Genomic DNA, 19,192 nt, shown 5'->3' with positions numbered 1-19,192 from the left:
GTGCTAGAATTTGTGAAGTACTTTAAAAGATGGGAAGATCCCGAAGTTCTATTCAGTCACTACAACAAACCACAGTGAAGGTCACGACATGAAGGAAGACATTGTGTTATTATGGTATGTATTGTGTGGGAAGATATTTGTACAGCTATGCTATACAGCTACGACCTTAACCGAAGTAACCAATAGGGTTTGAAATTCACGCATTTAGTTATTTTCCTTTGCACTAACCAAATGTTAATTACAAGTTAACCACTGGATGTTTGCTTTAGCAGAGTCGCACAGTTTACACTGACACTATGACAATCGTGTTACATAGCAATGTCAAAGTTAAAACATAATGATATCATGTTGTTTTCATCAGATAAATCAGCCTTCATTTTAATGTTGTGCATTGACTTTGGCTCTCAAAGGAAAAGCACAAAATGACAGAAAAATACACCAAATATATAAAGAAATACACACAATGACAACAAAGAAATTATTGAAAAAAAGAATACATCTTTATTGATTCACATGTTGCAGTAACATATTAAAAACAGACGGTAACAACACAAAATGATACCAAATGGATAATAGTGCAAAATGTAAAAACTGTAGGAAAGACATAGATTAGAAAAAACAACAACAGAAAAACCCAACAAATGTGCAAATGACAATTAAAGGAATTTGGTTTGTGGGGTGGGGTCAGTGTGGTGACAGTGGAGTTAAACAGCCTGATGGCCGTGGGCACAAAGGAACGCCTGGAGCGCTCCATCTTGCATCGTGGTGGGATGGTGCATTGGCTGAAGGAACTGCTCATGCCCATTATTAAAACAAACAAAACAACAAGAAAGATAAAACGAATGACAGAAAACCATACAAAAATGCATAAAATTCATTCAAAAACACACAAAACAACAACAAATGTAAGCAAAACGACAGTAAAAACATGCAAAATGACTCTAAAAATACAGCAAACTTTGTTCTTCACTGTACTGATACTTAGATTGGTCATTATTCTCAATGCTAACTGTTGATAGTTGGGCCCTCTGTTCAGACAGTCATTTTTTTTGTGGCCCGCTCTGAAATTATATTAAAAAAAAAAAAGCTTGGATATTAAAGACTTTTAATAAGCTTAAAACTCAGGCCTACTGTATATTCCTTTGATTAAAAGACTAAGGGAAGAAATATGGATTACTAAGCAAGAAAAAGTAAGGGAGATGATAGTTTAAGTAACACTTATTTTTTCAAATGCGCGTTAAACAGGAGCAGTGATAATGGCTTGATCAAAGTAATCCAATCATAAAACAAATATACAGTTGGCTTGTTTATCGTTTTCTTCACTACTCACTTGCTGTCTTGCCTTTCGGTCTCCGTTACAATGTTTCCAACATTTTTGACAATTGTCTACTGGTATTTTGTACATGTGTCCTTTGGTGTGTACCAGAAGAAAGATAATGTTCTGTCTGTCAACAGGTCAACCTTACCTATTTTTTTACATTGCTGACAAACTAAGAGTGACTCTTCCTGAGAATGTTTTCCTCCAATGGTCAGGGCTGCAAGTGTCAGCTTTATATAGTTCACTTTACCTTCAGACCTGTGTTTACTGCCGAAGGCTGTAATTCTCTGCGACACTAAAAGCACATACTGACGATTGAGTGACGTGTGTTGGAAATAATTTCAGAGTTTTATGTTCAGTCTTTGACAATCTGGCACTTTGATAATTACAATGTCATGCAGAATGTTTTCTTATTGGAGTTACTTTCCTATCGTTTAGTGATTCTATGTTTTTGTAGGTCTTTTTTAAACTCTTGGCATGATGTATCAAACACTTCGATTTCAGCGAGGAAAACAGTGTTACCACACTGGAGCTTTAAACAGAAAGAGTTGCACTCTAACCGTATGGGGAAGTTTCACACTTACAAAGCCAATTAAATTTCCATATATTCCAGGGTGTTATAAACATTGTGACGTGCTTGCTGTTTTCCGGCATAACGTTAACATAATTATGTGAAGTCAAACTTTGTGTGTCCTAAAAGTGTAATGTTTGTTCATTCATCAAGTCAAGAGAAATTGAATGTGTCATGTTTGTTGTTGATATTATCCGAATGCAAATAACCTTAGCTTGGTCATTGGTTAAAGATCAGACTGTTATTTTGTTGAGTAAAATCTTGAATGTTCTTTTAACATCATTTGTCAATTAGCAGGGATAGACATGACTACTTTCTGCCTCTAAAACTAATGCAGGACATCTCACCGTTATGTACAGAGGTCATGTATTAGTCATTACTCAAAGTAAAATAGTGGAAACTTTTGTTGTTTTAGTGGACTTACCATTATTCACCATTCTGAGCTAAACTGAATGTATTATAGACTCTTTTTTTTTTTCAGTTTTAATGTAAATGCCATTTGCTATTGGTTTAAATTGACTATTATACTGTAATGTTGACTTGTGTAGTTATTACCTTTTTGGTATCAAATAATAAGGATCAGAGTATATACATAGAATATAATTCAAGCTCCTCCTAAAAATTGGTCACTAGCATTGACCAAATAACTTCAAATTAAAAGCACAACAATTACTTATCTTTTCTATGGAAGGGAATTTTTAATTATAATCCTTTTAACCCTAGAGGGGAGTAATGGGTTACTTTGCCTTACAGCCAAAGCACCTCTTTATCTAGTGATGAAGTAAATAGAGATAAAGCAAAAGCTTTTAATCTAGATTTGATTAATGAAGAGTTTTTGGGATAAAAACTACTGCTTAAGACTGATTTGTTTCCCTATCACACTAAGGTAATCTCACTTAAACTTGTATAAATCCACTCATAGTGAGACATTTAGAAAAATCTTGTTGCTGAAACGTAGGGCTGCAGTAAACAAAAGGAATTAGATTTAATATTCTTTAATTAATCACAAGCTGAATATAGTGCAATGCATTTATTTATTAATAAAAATGTGATGTAGCAGCTTATGATATTAAACTCATCTATAATGTAGATTCAGGGCTAGCTCGAAAGTAGCAGTTGGGTTAACAGGATAAACAAAACAAAACACAAATGAAGACAGTGCCACTGTGTGCTAACTCTTATAAAACTAGAAGTTTGTAAAGAATATGACAGACGGTGCAATATGTTAAAGATGGCTGCTCTATTGATCCCTTTACCTGATGGATTTTTTTGTAGGTGGAAGATGCATGCTTCCATCCATCAATGCTTTTTCATTGCAGTCTGGCAGATAAATCTGTGGATGTTGGAGGAATTATATATTCGATGAGAAATAACAACTAATCAGTCGTCATCATTTGGTTGCATTAAAAGTAAAAATTGTGTGCTGTTTTAGTATTGGCTTATTCTTCCTACTTCCCAGTGAGCTCTCACGTGCACTTCTGCTGTGCGGCCTGTGCTTCGATCTCTGGCCTCTCCCATATCTATGTGTTTTTCCAATGTCACGACTCTTGTTGCTACACTGGGGCAAAGCTTGTGGTGTTGCGTTTCTGCAGCAGTGGTCCGTGCATAGTCTTACACCGGCTAAAATGATGCCAGGTCAGAGTTTTGCTTTCATACTCTGACCAAATGATCGGTGAATGCTCCCAATTATCCCGTTCCAAAGAAAATGGATGTAACCTTAAGAAATGTATCGATCGCACCTTAGTGCTGCTCAAACCCAAACATATATTGGAGGTAATTGGTATTTGGATTCTCGCCTCTTTTCTTTATACTGCTCACTCTTTTGTTGTCAAGAAGAGTTTTTATGGCGTGCTTTTGAGCTCGTCTTCCCTGCTCATTGCTCAGTGTGAAACTGAAATCAAATTTCAGTTCAATTAAACTACCTTTCCCTCAGGTCTCTATTTAAGTCCAGGAGACCCAAAGGTCAGAGCTCCTAGAATAGGGCTGTCAGTTAGCAGGAGCTATTTGTTGGATTCCTTTGATGGAAGTTGCTTCTTTGATGGCTTCACTATACATGTCTGCTTCTGATGGCATCTCTTTTAATTATCTCTGTGGCTCAGTAGCTGGTCCACTCAAATAAGGGTGAGTATTATATTACTGGCAGTGCACGTCTCATCAACTTTCTCTGGAATTGGCAGCTACTATAGTTACTCTCTTGTCCAGCTGTGTAGGGACAATATCCAATGTAAAACCAACCAAAAGAATTACTATTGGAGCAACACATCATCAGTAAAACTCAAACCACCTATCATTGAGAATCAGAATTGGATTTTTTTTTTACCTAATAGAGAACATGAGCTGTTTTTTTTTACCTTTGTTAGACAGGTTAATTTCCTGTTTTTATAATATTTAAGGCTTTTACTAATAAACTAAAAGGTAAACTATGAAAATCATTGAAGCCAGTTACTTTCATTGATCTAGTTGTTCATATTTAATCATTTAAGCTACTTTTTGATTTAACAGTTTTCTTGATTAAAGAAATCACGAAGTACAGACAAAAACATGGGGTCATAATGTCTGAGACATCCCTATCTTTGAAATATAGTATTGCAGATAAAGTTACGTAATGAATATTTCATGGCCAGTTGAACAGACTGTCATCAGAGCACCCCCCCAGGCCAGGGGCTACTGTAGTGTCCTGACCAGAGTGTGCTCAGCGTCCCCCATTTATCCAAACAGAACTAACAAAGTGAGACTCCACTGCAGGGCAACAGACGGACAAAGATCGATGCAGTAAATGTTCAAAATTTTTCTTTGGAGAGCTACTGTGAGCACAGTCATGTTCAATGGCTTTCTCTCTCACTGTGGCTGTGGCTCTCGAAATATCCCTCCATGCATCGTCTCTTCATATCCCTCCCACAATGCACCCTCTCTCTCTTTTCTCTCTCTCACCCTCCTCCTCCTCCTCCTCCTCCTCGTCCTCCTCCTCCTGTCTTCTCTCTCTCTCTCTCTCTCTTCTCCAATGCTTGTGTGTACTCGGCCGCTTTATGCTGGGCACTTGTCATACAGATGGAAGTTTAATCCAGGCAACAGTCGGCTCTGGACGTAAATCTGAGGGGTTGCCCTCTCACTCGCAGGCAGTAGGATCTTGTAGAATTTCAGTTGCCAGCTCTTCTATTGAGGTGGACACAAGAATTGAGATGAAAAGCTCTTGGACTGTTTTATTCTCACCTTCATTTTCTGCTATTGAATGATCGGGAAAAAAGAAGGAACTCCTCGGTCAATCAAGTAGGAACCTAAAAGGAAAATAAATCTTTACAAATCCTGGTTCGTTTGGAAAATTGGGTTTTCTGTAGTCTACTTTATGATGTGCTGGACGATTTGTGTCTGAAATGTGCACCAATTGGATTTTTTTTTGGTACAGCTCTGTCATTGGACATAAAATGCTGTGCTTGGTTGGATTTTGTGCAATCTGAGCACAGTCTCATCTCCTCTCAGCAGCTTTCACCCTCTGTTGACTGGAACTGATTCATTTTGATTTGTCTGAAGAACTGACCAGAGATTTCCAACAGAAACATGGACTAAGAAATTGCATTCTTTAAGCTGTTGTCTCTTGTCTTGCAAGGAAACTCAGACTCTTCACTTCCAAAAGTAGTTTTCAATTTGGGAAACATTTTTGGAAAAAGTGTCCAGAGGCCAAGATGCAGGTTTCTTTAGTGTGCACTGACCATCGTGGGGGCGTCAGTCGCACCACGGAAGATCGGCTCAATCGACAGAATGCCAACAGCCCCAGCACCGGCACCCGCAGCAAGTTCAGAGCAGTGGCGATGGTGGCTCGCAGTCTTGGGCAACTCTCAGTTCAGAGCGTGCCTTCTTCCAGTGAGCAGAGCATGAAGACTGGCATGAAATATAGGTAGGGTAATACTAAGGGCTCTGCGTCACATCTAAAGAATTGAAAGATGAGCTAAATGGTTCAGGACACGCCGGTGGTTGACAGAGAAGTCATGCGTTTATAATTTTCTCTTCCCTGTCATGCCTGTTAAACTCAACCTGTAGGAGAAAGATGATAATACAGAAGTTCATCTTTAAAAAATTAAGTCATTTGTAATTGAACAGCAATTCAAACTTTCTCAGACTTTTGGTCCAATTTGAACAGATGAGTTTTACCTATAATTCTTTGTAATTATAAATACATTAATAGTAATAGCTAAAACGTAGCACAAAATTCCAGATTAAAAGTCTTTGATTTCTCTTGGTTTTGTGCATTAACGCCAGTATGATATATAATGTGATTTTATTGGTGACTATCTTAGAATGATTACGTTCAGCACATATAAGCCAATATAAAAACCATAAAATACCATTGTAGTTCGTGTTAAAACAATTACATTGTTGCCACCCATTTTCACCCTATATAAACAATACTGACCATTTTGATAAATATATTGGTTTGCAGTAGCAGATATTGATATCATGCCTATTTGGATTTCTACACCAATACTTAGTAATGAATAGTGTACTTTTAGAAATACATCATTATCTAAATATAAGTGTTCTCTATTTCTGAAGTGAATTATTCAAAATAGTTCAGCTTCTACCACTAGGTCTGCAAAATGAACAAAAGAATGATTATCAAATGGAAGATCTTGAGGTGCATGTTGAAGCGCTAAGTGGAAATGAGTTAATGGTAAATTATGGGGCAGAATTGAAAGGCTGTGCCTGCTCAGATTTGTCTCAGTTTTAGTTACTGAGCAACAGTTTCTATGCAATATCTGTCCTTGACAATTTTTGTTTGAGTGCATGTTAGAGCATAATAAATAATATTTTTGACCATTTTTTAACCCCCACTAGTATATATGTGTAACTGCAATCGTGATATCCTTCCTTTTTTCTTGTCTTTTTTGTAGTAAAACAGTGTTGTCTTGAATCACAAGACTCACAAAATCAATGTAAAATTTATACTCACACGGATGTATTTTAGAAACAATGACTTGAATTCAATTACTTGAAACACTTTAAGATCAACTGCACAAGCAAATTTGTATCTTCTGTACTTGGTTCTAGCCTCTTTGCCACGTTGGCACACTGTCATTATTGAGGCTGATGATATTGAATGAGTAAAATTATTTTCAGCTCGAGGACCTTGCGGCTGTTTGTGCTGCTTCCACGGAATAGTTCAAGGAACATAATAGGCTCTGTGTTTGTGTTCATGTACAATGAAGCCATTGCTGCCCTTAATGCAGGATGAGGCACAGAGATGCACTGAGGCTATAACTTAGTGTTCTGGGTTTTTTAATGGAATGTAAGAAGAGAGTAAGAGTGAGAAAGGGTTAATTCTGGTGTGTAGAGTGCCCAAGAGGAAGTACAGTAGGCTGGAGCGATTTTCGCTCATGTCACTATGTATCTTTCAAACATTCCTTCAGGAGGAATTAAGCTTGCACACACTTTAGTGTTGCCATTTCTAATTTCAGCCATCAGCTTCTCACTGCTTTTCATTGCTATTTTATCACATGTTGGGTATTTTAATACCTGAATCATCAGTCCAGTACTTAACCCAACAAACAATACCATCATTAAAAATAAAGTTCAGTTCAATGTGCTTACAGTCATCGATTACCTTGAATGGCAGCCTTAGCTCATGGCAGTCCCCATCCATATGCATTAATGATCAGTTGAAAGCTATTTCCCTCCCTCAAAGCCAAGGGAAGCATCAAAGAAAGCCTTCCTGAGGTACAGAGGGATTGTCATGGCTGTAATGCTGTAATGTGAATCTGTTTTTGTCTGATAGGGCTGGTTATATTCATCAGGCATGCGCTCCACCCACCTTCAACCAGGATGAAATTAATGGGGCAGGCGAAATAGCTCATAATTATGTAAAGTCAGCTTTTTGAATAAGCAAGGAATATTGAAAGATTTAGCAAGCATGTGAATAAACCTTTCATGACCGCCCTGGTTAGAGTAGATTGATTATATTTTTATGTGGATATTTTGTTGTGTGTTGTATATATCTGGGTTAATTTAAATAAATGCAAAAAATTACAGCTCACTACAAATAATGATAATGACTAAACAAACTGCAAAGAAAATGCAAGTGAGGATGCAGAAAGTGAACCCCTCGGTGTCATTATTATTAATAGAGTAAACTCAATTAATAATGATTAACAGCAGGAGGTGCTCGGCTCACTGTTCCCAATAGTTTTAATAAAATTTGCCAATTAATCAATAACTATTGAACTTACAAAAATGCCAGGCGATAGCAAGAGTGTCCTTAATAATGAAGTAATTTTTATTTATAAAGCGCTTTTCTTAGATAAAAATCACAAAGTGCTTTACAGAACAGAGGAGGAATTAAAACAACAGGAGCAACATTTTAAAAGGAAAGTAAAACAAAGGTGAATTTACAACAACTGCATCATAAAAGGATAAAAAGGACAATAAAAGTTACAAATCAAATTAAAATACATTTAACCAAAGGCTTTTCTGACGAGTGCAGTCTCCAAATTATTCTTAAAAGAGTCCACACAGTCAAGCTCCCGGAGGGACTGGTGCAGGTCATTCCAGAGTCTGGGGGCCACATCCTGGAACGCCAGGTCTCCCCGGGTTTTAAAATGAGTTTCAGGGATCTTTAGGAGACCCTGGCCAGAAGACCGAAAGGTGTGCCCTGAAGTGTTAGTATTTTGTATGCTGGGGTACATTGGTTGTGGAAATCGGACTAAACTTGTGGGAAAAGAATGGTGAGGAGCAACACTATTATTATTAATAATGAGGATGCTATACATCCTAATTCACTACACAAACTGCAGCAATGTAATAGAAAGAACAAATGTATGTTACACATTTTTGCTCAAACATAAAACAAAGCTACAAAAAAGTTGTATTTGCTTGGGTGTTGTAAACTTGTAAACTTTTACTGTGATGATTAGGTTTGTATCACAATAAGTGTATATCACTTTTCAGCTGAACAGCAATTTTTCATTTTGTGCAGACAGATGAACAAATTTTCCCCCAAAGTGCTGCTTTCACCAGCTTTGCCTTGGGTGTATATTTCTATAGAAACTCAAAGCTCAGTGTTTTTGTTTGTTTTTTGCTTTGTGGCGCTCGGTCTCATTTACTGCCGAGGCCACGTAAATCGTAGCTGACTCACCTCATCCCATAGTGTAAATCTACAAGTAACTGGCCTCAGCCCAGGCTGTCAGCAGGATTCCTCACATATCCTGAGGTCCACTTTTGGTTGTCGCTGACCATGGATCACAAGCACTGTAGCTATTGGCAGACTGTTGTGTAAGCCAGTGGCATTTAAAACCCAACTTGTAATGTATCATTGCCTGTGACAATATGTATCTTTAAACTGTGTTGCCACACACCGAAAGATCCTAGCAGTATAGCTATGTTTACATTACCCTTGGAAATGCGCAAAATCTAAATAGCGCAATAACAACTGGTAATGGAAACACCTGAATTTGGGAAAAAAGACTCAAACAGCTCTAAAACGCTTTTCATGATGAGGAATTTGAGATGTTTCAATGTTGAAATGTGTAGCAAAAACGTGATGAAAACACTTTTTCCACAAATACATGTCACAGAACGTGACATACTGGTCACATGACCACTTCTCTCGAAGAAAACATGGCGCGGTACGTGTAGACACAATAGGAGACCGGGACATTTCTTAGCATTATACTTAAAAATGATTACTGCCACATTAGACATGAAACAACAAAGAAATACAGTGTTATAACGAGGTTCTGAGCTTCCATCTTCCTGCAGCAAAGTCTTGCTGGATGGAATTTCACGGGAGTTAAGAGGCTACAAACCATAACACGTGGAAACACGTTCAAAGCACAACGATACTTTGTCAACATTTAGAAATATCGCTTTTATTATGCAAAAATCTGTAATGGAAACCCAGTTTTTTGTACCTCCTGATGCCCAAACTGAAGTGGAGCTTTTTTTTGTTTTCCAAGTATCTTTTTTTTAACATGAACATTCATGTGTAGGTGTGTGTTTGGGGCATCATGAGTTTTGGTGCATGCTGGGATGTTTCCTGCCTTCTGAGATCTTCCCTCGTCATTTGGGAGCCAGTTTTTCAGACCCTACACCCCCTCAAAATATGAAACATAAATAGACTATAGCAGTTTCCTGAGAACACACATGTACTGTGACTAGTAGAGTAAATACTCACGTGAGATTTAAGGTCTATGTAACCATTTAAGTACCATCCCAAACATACTGTATGCATGAACCTTCACCATCTGTTTGTACTGGGAGAAACCTAACAGTGGGATGGCTCATTTATTATTGTGTGCAGCTTATGTTTTACTTTATACACTGGTGTTATGTCTGAGTGAGTGTACTGTACAGTATATGAGCTAGTGTGAGCTAGGCCTTGTGAGATATTGGGCCTATGTGTCTAAAAGTGTGTCATCATGTGAGGGACACGTGTGCTATGTTAAAGGCAAAGACGAGGACAGCTGTTCTTTCTTTGCTTCACTGATGTATTATAATATGTCCATGTGTGTGTGGGCGAATTAGCACCACTTATTTCTCTCTGCATGTAATTTTCTTAAACACACTATGGTGTCGATCTATTTGTTCTCAATGCCAAAAAAGCACTTTAAGCTAAGCTTACAATAGTACAATAGTGTTTGATGAATACATTCATTCAAACGGCTTTATAAACGCAGCACAATTAACCCCTTTTTTGGCATTAAAATTAAACGTTTTTAGAAAGTTTAGTAAGTTTACTTTGCACACAACATCAGTTTTCTCTCGATTATATATTTATCCTGAAAGGCAGGATATGACTGCTATTCATAATATTAAGTAGATGAATGGGTGCATCTTTTTGTGTGTGCAGGTTAGTTTTAAATAAGTGCGTTGTGTTCAAATGTTTTTTTTTCCACAAGGTTAGAAGGCTGCCACTCTCGCACAAAGGATGCAGGTTTAGTGATCTCAAAAGAACCCATTATTGGCTCTGCAAATTCTATTTGGCCTTGCTTTCTGCATGAAAAGCATTTGAACTGCTTATTGCAAAATGGGCCTCTGACTTACTTAGTGATTGAAGAAAAAAAAAGTGTAACAACAAATACAAATATGAGGCTGATTCCCGTTCTTAAGAGGCCAAGCTTTAGCACCCAATGCCGCTCGCTTAGTTTTGTGTGTTATTTAACCACATCATTGTTTTTGTTTTTCTAAACTAAGCAAATAGTAAGAGTTTGTTCCCAACTAATGAACACCTATTGTGTATTTCAATTAGAAAATAAATTTTAATGTTTGGCTATTTATTTTTATTTTTTGTTTATGTGCAGGCTGTAGCACTCTAACTGACTCCAGTAAGGCTATTAATGCACATCAATATATTTGATAAAATGAATATTTAGAATAAAAAAAATATATAGATACAACCTCTTAAATATAAATTTATAAATCAGATTGATAAATTGATTTATAAATCAGTGGAAGTGAGGTTGAATGAACATGAATAAACTACAGCTAACTCCACACATGATCTTTTAAAATGGAAATAAGGGGAAAATATTGAACAAAAAACACTTAAAGATCCCTTGAAAATAATAAATCCAGAACCCTTATTTAACTTCCAATTGTAATGCTGAAAAGTTTTTATTTTTTTTAATTTCATGTATTTATTTTATTTTATTTTTTAGTCCTGTGTCTTTAATGATTCAACACATTTTACATCTATGCTTTCCACACAGGGAGCCCCCGGGGACATACAAAATGTCAGTGACCTCTGTTTTAAAGTGGATACTAAAGTAATTCACATTTCTATACCTAGCATGCATAATACATAACATACCAAAGGTGGGAAAACTGGATCCACTCCATTTTTCATTTCACGGGATGAAAAATCACTTTTTTTATTGTAGTTTTTATCCATACATCCATCCCCCACTTTACTTTCTCCAAAAATGTACATTATTCTCCTGCAGGAGAAAGTGCCTCAATATGTAAGGATAGAGCATGTTTTTTTTCCATGAGTGTGTGTAAACATGAACATGTAACACTGCTGGCTTGTAATAATGCAACACATTTTGGTTCTCCTTCATCCCCTATGCTGATGTCAAACCAGGGATGAGCCAGGAAATCTCATCAAAACTCTTTTTTTTTTTTTTGTTTTCAGTCGTTTACCTGACCACAAACCTGGAAATTATTTCTGTCAAACTCAACTCTTACCGTTAGCTGCTGTCAAGAGCACTGTAATAAAAGGTTGAGATTTTTTAAATAGATTTTTAAATCCTCTGTTGAAGGATAAGGATGCACTCTCATGTCATTCACATCTATTAGATATGGTGTAAATGGCCAACTCAGAATTACTTTGAGGAGAGAGTAGAAGTAGCACTAACCTTGCCTGCAAGATGGATTCTTCTGGTGTTCACAAACAACAGAATCCATCTTGTGCTGCTCTAGCCCTTACCTTTCTCAGCAAAACTGGCCCATGCGCAGTTGCGGGTAGAGGAACTAGCTGGGCTACCGCTATTAGCATAGCTCAGAATCAAAGCAGAAAGATGTCAACGTAGGAGAATTATTGTGTGGAAGCTGCTATAAACTCAGTTTTAGAATACATTTTTTTGAAAGAGCAACAGCGAGAGGTGCTTTGTGCATTTTGGGACGGTAAAGACGTATGTTTTCACCAGCGGAGCCTTGTTGTTGTTGTAGCCACAGCAGCGTGCCTGCCGTGTGATTGGCTCAAACAAATCATGGTGAACAGGCGCTTCACCTAGGGATGCACCGAATATTCGGTGGCCAAATATATTCGTCCGAATATTGCAAAAAAAAAGCCACATTCGGCCTTTGGTTCAGTGAGTTAAAAGCAATGCCGAATAGACGCAATGACGCAATCAATCAACATGCAGTGATTTTGAGTCAGAAAAGTGTGTGCGCGTTGCTGCAGGAGCACAGCAACAGCTCCTCCTTTCCGCACACAGCCAGACTCTCTCTTTTCCGCTTACCGCTTTCCGTCACCGAGTCCGTTGTTAGCGCTGTGAGCCACGAATCCATTAACATCCCCATCGTTTCCTCCTGAGTTCACAAGTGATGTCGGGGGTCGCTGCACAGGCTGGTGCAACATTAGCACGGAGTGCTAACAGCTGATGTGTGTGAACAATGAGTCTGTGGCTTCAAGCAGTGGCTCCCAACAAGATCGGCAACAGAAAAAGTAGTGCAGTTTGGGCGTCCATTAGTGCAGTTTGCATTTACATATATGGCAATAAAGTAAAATATATATTCTATATTGAACAGCAGTGTTTGTTTTAGCTGTTAGATAGTTGGAGAGTGAGGAGCTCACATTCTAGGAGGCATGTTAGGTGATGTCACCTGCCAACGTGGGCAAAATCCAACTGTCCCATTTAAAGCTGACTTTTTACAAAATGAAGAATAACAACGGAGGGAGGAAACAGAACTTTTCTAACTCTGTCCCTCTGAATGAGGCTAAATGAGTGTATATCACTGTAGCAAAACCATTATAAAGTGTTATTTTTCATCATACCTCCCCTTTAATGTAGGTTTTTTTGGATGCATGTTTTGTTTTATTTGAAGGGTTATTATAAATGAAAAACTTTGTTGTGCTTTTTTTGAAAAGCAAAGACTACTGGAAAATTTTAAAAATGTCAGAATATTCAATAAAGACTTACTTTCGTTAAAAAAAACACATCTTAAAATCAATTCTAGGCTATTTATGCACTCGATGCATTCGATATGCGTTTATCTTTCATTCGGCTTCTACCACAAATTTTCATTTTGGTGCATCCCTAGCTTCACCCAATCAGCTTCAAGCATTCTGTTCATGTCCCTCCCTGGCTCTGAAAGGATTCGCCTGACACGGACCCAATCTGGCTCTTGCCAGGTTAAAGCGGCACAGCTTTAACTAGAAAACCCTAAACTGATCCGTGTAAGTTCCCCTCTTGCCTCGTTCCAAGATTTTATAGAAGCAGAATTCTAATCCCCGCGGACACTGGCAGATTCCTCCCAGTCAACAGCCTTTGAAAAATACCCCATGAAGAATTCTGCCTCGGGAATACCCTCGGAGCCCACAATCTGTTTAGGCCCAAGAAACACATTATTGGATACATGAATTCCCGTTGACATCTGTCCAAATGTGCTTCAGTGCCAGCTGGTCAATGGCTCTGGGTTCTGTGTATATGCAGCAATTTTCAAAGAAAATGTAAATAACATTTGATATGATCTCGACAGCTTTCATATACATGCTGCAACTGCATGAAAGAAAACTGTCTATATTAATGCACAAACTGCTAATGGTGTTTAAAGTCACAGCACGAGTCGAAAGGTTCAGGCAACATCTTTAAACTAAGACCGACACAACAGTTTGAACATCTCCAGAACTTTAGTTAAATATTTAGCTTTCAACTGTTACTTCCACAGCCCATACTCAAATTTAGACTTGTTTCCTAAAGCAGGTGTCATTTATGCTCCATGTAAATCCCCATTTTGTCAAAAACAGCTAGTTTCTCTTTTAAATACACATGAACTCATTCCTGACAAACATTAAGCAGAATCTAAGATGGGTTGGTTTTGTTTTTGCCTGGTTTGTTCAGCAAATCTTTTGCTAAGCATTTAAAATGACCAAATCCAGCTCTTTAGAGCATCCAATGTGGCTCTCAGGAGAACGTAAAAATGACAGAAAATAATAATCATTTTGCAAATAACCTAAAAATTCATTTGTAGATAACCATTTAAATTCACAAATTTTATTAAAACTACACGATTTTTCCAGTGGCTCAAAATTTGTGTCTACATCCCATGATTGCAATCATTTTTAATAGCAGAACTCTCCAGTATTAAAAAATCCTGCAATTTTTCTCAAATATTTCCACATAAATCTGCTTAATTACACAAAAAATAGTCACAAAATCAAGGAATTTTCAAGTGAAAATCCTGCAGGAACTGATAGTCCTTTATCACTTGGATGTTATAATTGCCTTACATAGTTATTATACTATATTTATACATGGAAGGGCAAACTATGGCACAAAAATGCCTAAATTGCTTTTTTTTCCACCTGAAATTTGCTGCTGTTTGTATTTGGCCACTGAAAGAAAATGAGTTGGACACCCCTGCTTCCAATTATACATTTCAACTTTAGCTGTTTGAGAGATCAAACAGTTTTCTTGAACAAGATGTACAGAATGGAATTTGTATTGTTATTAGGTTTGCTTAGTTAATTCATTCTTTCAAATAAAAACAATATTATTATAAATGCAACAACACTTCATCTGTAGGGATTCACCTAACTCTTTCATGACCTTGTCTTGTAGTTATATTTAATCACAGTCTACATATATATTGAATACAGCTTAAGCTACCAGCCTACAGTATATAGTTAACATTTGTTCAAAAATCCACTTGTACTTCTATACCTGTAATGGGAATAATTGATAATGAAACATTGCTGCATTCAACTCTCAATGGAAGGGATGACATTTTAGAGAAATGTTTCAAAGGTAATGTGCATTTAACCTAAAAACCATAACCTAGATTTAATTTATTCGTTACAGATCTGAGCCTCTGAACAAGGTCTGATGTATCTCAGAACACAGTATACATTCTTTTAAGGAAAAATGACAATGAAATGTGTTTATTTCCTGACAACTATAATACAAAATCAATGATTTTTGAATTGTAAATCATGAGGAGTGAGCTTTTTTCTGCCTGAGTTTGTGGTGAATTGACTTTGCTGTTGTTTGTGATCCTAATGTGTAGTTCCTGTTGTCTGTGGCTCTAATGTGTGTGTGCTTCTCTTCATATTGTCTATGTTTTTAATGGTACCATTAGCCCGTTCAGGGACAACAGATGGAAATGAGCCTGTGGCTAAAATCTGACATGTTTACATATCTAGTATCATACATTCATTAAATAAATGCATATACGGAGGCAAGGTGCTGAGCCCTGTGGTGACATTTTTCTAAAAAAAAAAAAACCCTTTGAAGCAGGGGTGCCCATATTCTTTTAATTGAGGTGCCAAAAATGTATAGTGGTGGAGGGCTGCGGGCCAACTCTAAACATTCAATGTGTAAAATAAATGCTTGAAATAGTTTTAAAATCAAATGACTATTTTCTTTATTGTGTATTATGGCATACAATTACGAAACATCTATTTTAAAAGTCTTCAAAGACATTTAGTGTAATCTAAATTCAACATAATGGGAGACAACCTATAACCTATACAATCAAAACACTATATTTTTCACTGCCTTGAACAATGCTTTAAAACTCAAGAAAAATTATGTATTTGGACTTTAGCTTTAGGATTTTTTTCTTATAAATCACTGTACTGTATTACATGAATTTTGGTTGAAATAGAGATTCTATAGAGTAGAGTACTATAGAGAGCAGAACAAGCTATCAAAAAACATTAAAAAGATAAAAAGAGCATTTTTAAATATGGGCAGCGGGCCAAAATCAATTGCTTGCAGGCCAACTTTGGCCCACGGACCCCAAATTGGACAGGCCTGCTTTAAAGAGTTAATGTGTTCAATTATTGTAGAAAGAACTCCTGGTGTTTATAATGAGCTTATTGATTAGATCCTTTTACTCCTCTGACTGTTTATGGTGACGTGAAAATTGTCTGCTGAATTACTGCAAGTCATTGGAAATCATCCCCAATGTGTGTGTTCGCACATTTTGTCATTAGTGGAGTTGATGAGAGCCATTCCGTCTCTGTCCTTGCTTCTTCCCATCCTGACCGTCTCCTTCTCAATGGACGAGAGCATGACAGAGATGACTTTCCTGATCCGTTTCGAGTCTGCTTAGACTCAGCTAGAACCTGACCCCGGCTTGTCTGCTGGCTCAAATATAGGGTCATTGCAACAGTATTCAATGCAAGTCTGGTGAATTATAAACAGTGTGCTGCTGACAAAAGGACACACAGACAATGACAACAATGGCAAGGGCAGAGCAGTGTATTCTAATGTCTTATTTTTAGGCCTGGGGAAGGGTTGATGGATGCACTTTTGCAGTATTTGAGGTTCTGGTGTGAAACATACACTACCAGCTAAGTGTGAGCACACACACACGATGAGACTGTTAGTTTACAGGTTTGTACTGTACATTAAACAGTTTTTTTTCTGTTGACTAGGCTTTCCGCCGATCTTATCGGCTATATCGGATCGGCCGATATTTTGCATTTTATGCAATTAATGTGATTGGCTGCGATGTCTTAATTCGCCAATCTGATCAATGACATCATTGTTGTGATGAAACTTTCTGTAGATGCTCCCATTGCATTGTTTTATCGTCTCATTTACACCGAAGACTTCTTCCCCTGTCCAACAGCTCTGAAAGCGGGGCAGTGTCTGCTGTTTGTATGTGTGTGTGTGTGTGTGTGTGTGTGTGTGTGTGTGTGTTTTGGTATGTGTGTCTGCGCTTGTTTTGTTTATCCAGCCCGAGCATGTTAAAATGGAGAGTCGAGAGCGGAGCGATGCGCTCCCGTTTACTTCCGCTTTCATGCCGGAGACTTCTGTGTGTTTCAGGGTGATGATGGACACATAACTCCCTTGCTTCACAGCAATCATTGAGTGTGACATAGGATTCTGATTAGGGATGTAACGATTCACTCAACTCCCGATACGATTCGATTCACGATACTGGGTTCACGATACGATTCTCTCACGATTTATTTTACAAAATGAGACTGTAGACAAATGATGACTGAAAAATATTCCTTTATTTTTTGGGGGGAAAAAACTAGAAAATACTGTACTATTTTTCATTGTCAAAATAATCCCTATTCAAAACAATGCAATTTAACAAAAAATAAATCTTGAATGAAATAAAGGATTAATACAAATGAAGAAGAAGCCTAATAATTTAAATTCTGGTTCTATAGTAAACAATGCAAAACTGCATAATAGTTCTTTTTCTTTTTAAAAGTGCAACTGAAAATGTTTTTTTGTGCCCTAACAATTGCACTTAAAAAATAAAAAAACAGTCTGCACTGTATTTACGTCAGATATTTGTTTGGACCAGCAGAGGGCGCTGTTCGGTTGGGATGCAACTATTCTGTGCAGTGAAGAAGAGATGCTTCGCACTAGCAGACAGAGCTAATAGAAAAACGTGACTTTTACAGATATTCACGTAATATTACAGATATTCTTTCAGTGCTAAAGGGGTAAGCAATCATTTATGAACTGGTTTAAGAGTAGAAGACGGCCAGAAAGAAAGTAGTAGAAGATTTTGCCTGCCGTCTTACATGCTCTCTCTTTCTGCACACTGGTCGAGCAGTTAAAGGGCCACGCACCCACACATACAAAAAATGTTCGGTTCAGGTCCTGCATGGAAATATTTCAACTCTTCCACTCACTCACAGTCACAGGGCTGCATTTAGGTCCCGAAACATTGTAATGTTTTAATTTCAGGTAGTGCCGAAGGAATTCACTCAGTATCTACAAAAAACAAACTGAATTCATACGATTGGATCTGTGACCTTTTTTTTTTTTTTTTAAACTCACTGATTGGTGGTCGGCCCAAAAATCCTGATTGTGTAAAGAATACTCTTGACATCCCCATAACCTGTCATCTTTGTGTTCTTTCCTGCTTCAAGGGACTTCTGCTTCTTGGCAAGCTGTTATTGGAAATGAGACAGAAGTAATTTGACTGTCATGCCTAGTTATAAAAAGCTGTGCACATTACACAGATTTGTTTAAGCCTGTAAGGTGTTTGAAGAGGTATAGATATTGCCCTATTTGAAAGAGAATTTGGTTCCCTACTGAATATTCAGCAGCATTTACTACTCCGCTGGTTTGGAAGCAAATTAAAGTCTTTGAACTGCAGTTGATGGAAAACTTCTCAGTACTGTATAGTATTAAATGCACTTCACCCTACAGTTTGGGTCCCTATTTCACATATAGGATTGGGCCTCTTTGGTGCACTCCCCTAATCAATAATACTCTAATAATAAAGTATGATGTAGTTCATCTCCAATCAGTTCCAGTTATAAGCATAAGGGGGGGGCATGGGACTGTGAAAGCATTGGAGTTTTCTTGCAGATACATTTACATTAAGCCAGTTTGTGACCCCTGCTCAGCTAATGATTTTCTCATTTGATACAGGCTCACAATTTTGAAACACACATACATACGTACATACATAATACATACATACATACATACATACATACATACACACACACACATACATACTGTACATACAGACAGACTGTTTTTTGCAGCTGTTATCCCATCTGAAAAAATGCCTGAATTTTACAGTCTATATAAACATTCACAGTGGAGCTAATTATATTGGAGATATGTATATATATATATATATATATGGAATTATCTTCTTTGAAA

General features: G+C 37.3%; 1 protein-coding gene across 5 annotated transcripts in view; it reads left to right on the top strand.

Annotated features, from left to right (window-relative positions):
- kcnab2a (potassium voltage-gated channel subfamily A regulatory beta subunit 2a) overlaps window positions 1-19,192 on the top strand; it is a 117,498-nt gene that overhangs the window by 68,138 nt on the left and 30,168 nt on the right. The window contains exon 1 of one of the 5 annotated variants that reach the window (XM_028448116.1): window positions 4,959-5,781. The exons of the other annotated variants lie outside the window; for them this stretch is intronic. Within the exon in view, the coding sequence (XP_028303917.1) occupies window positions 5,570-5,781 (212 nt within the window). The 5' untranslated portion in view covers window positions 4,959-5,569. Of the gene's footprint in view, window positions 1-4,958; window positions 5,782-19,192 lie in introns of those variants that run through there. 5 annotated transcript variants of the gene reach the window in all.

This window comes from Gouania willdenowi, chromosome 5, assembly GCF_900634775.1.
Source record: "Gouania willdenowi chromosome 5, fGouWil2.1, whole genome shotgun sequence".
Classification (NCBI taxonomy): Eukaryota; Metazoa; Chordata; class Actinopteri; order Blenniiformes; family Gobiesocidae; genus Gouania; species Gouania willdenowi.
This window is presented reverse-complemented; position numbering and strand designations above follow the sequence as displayed.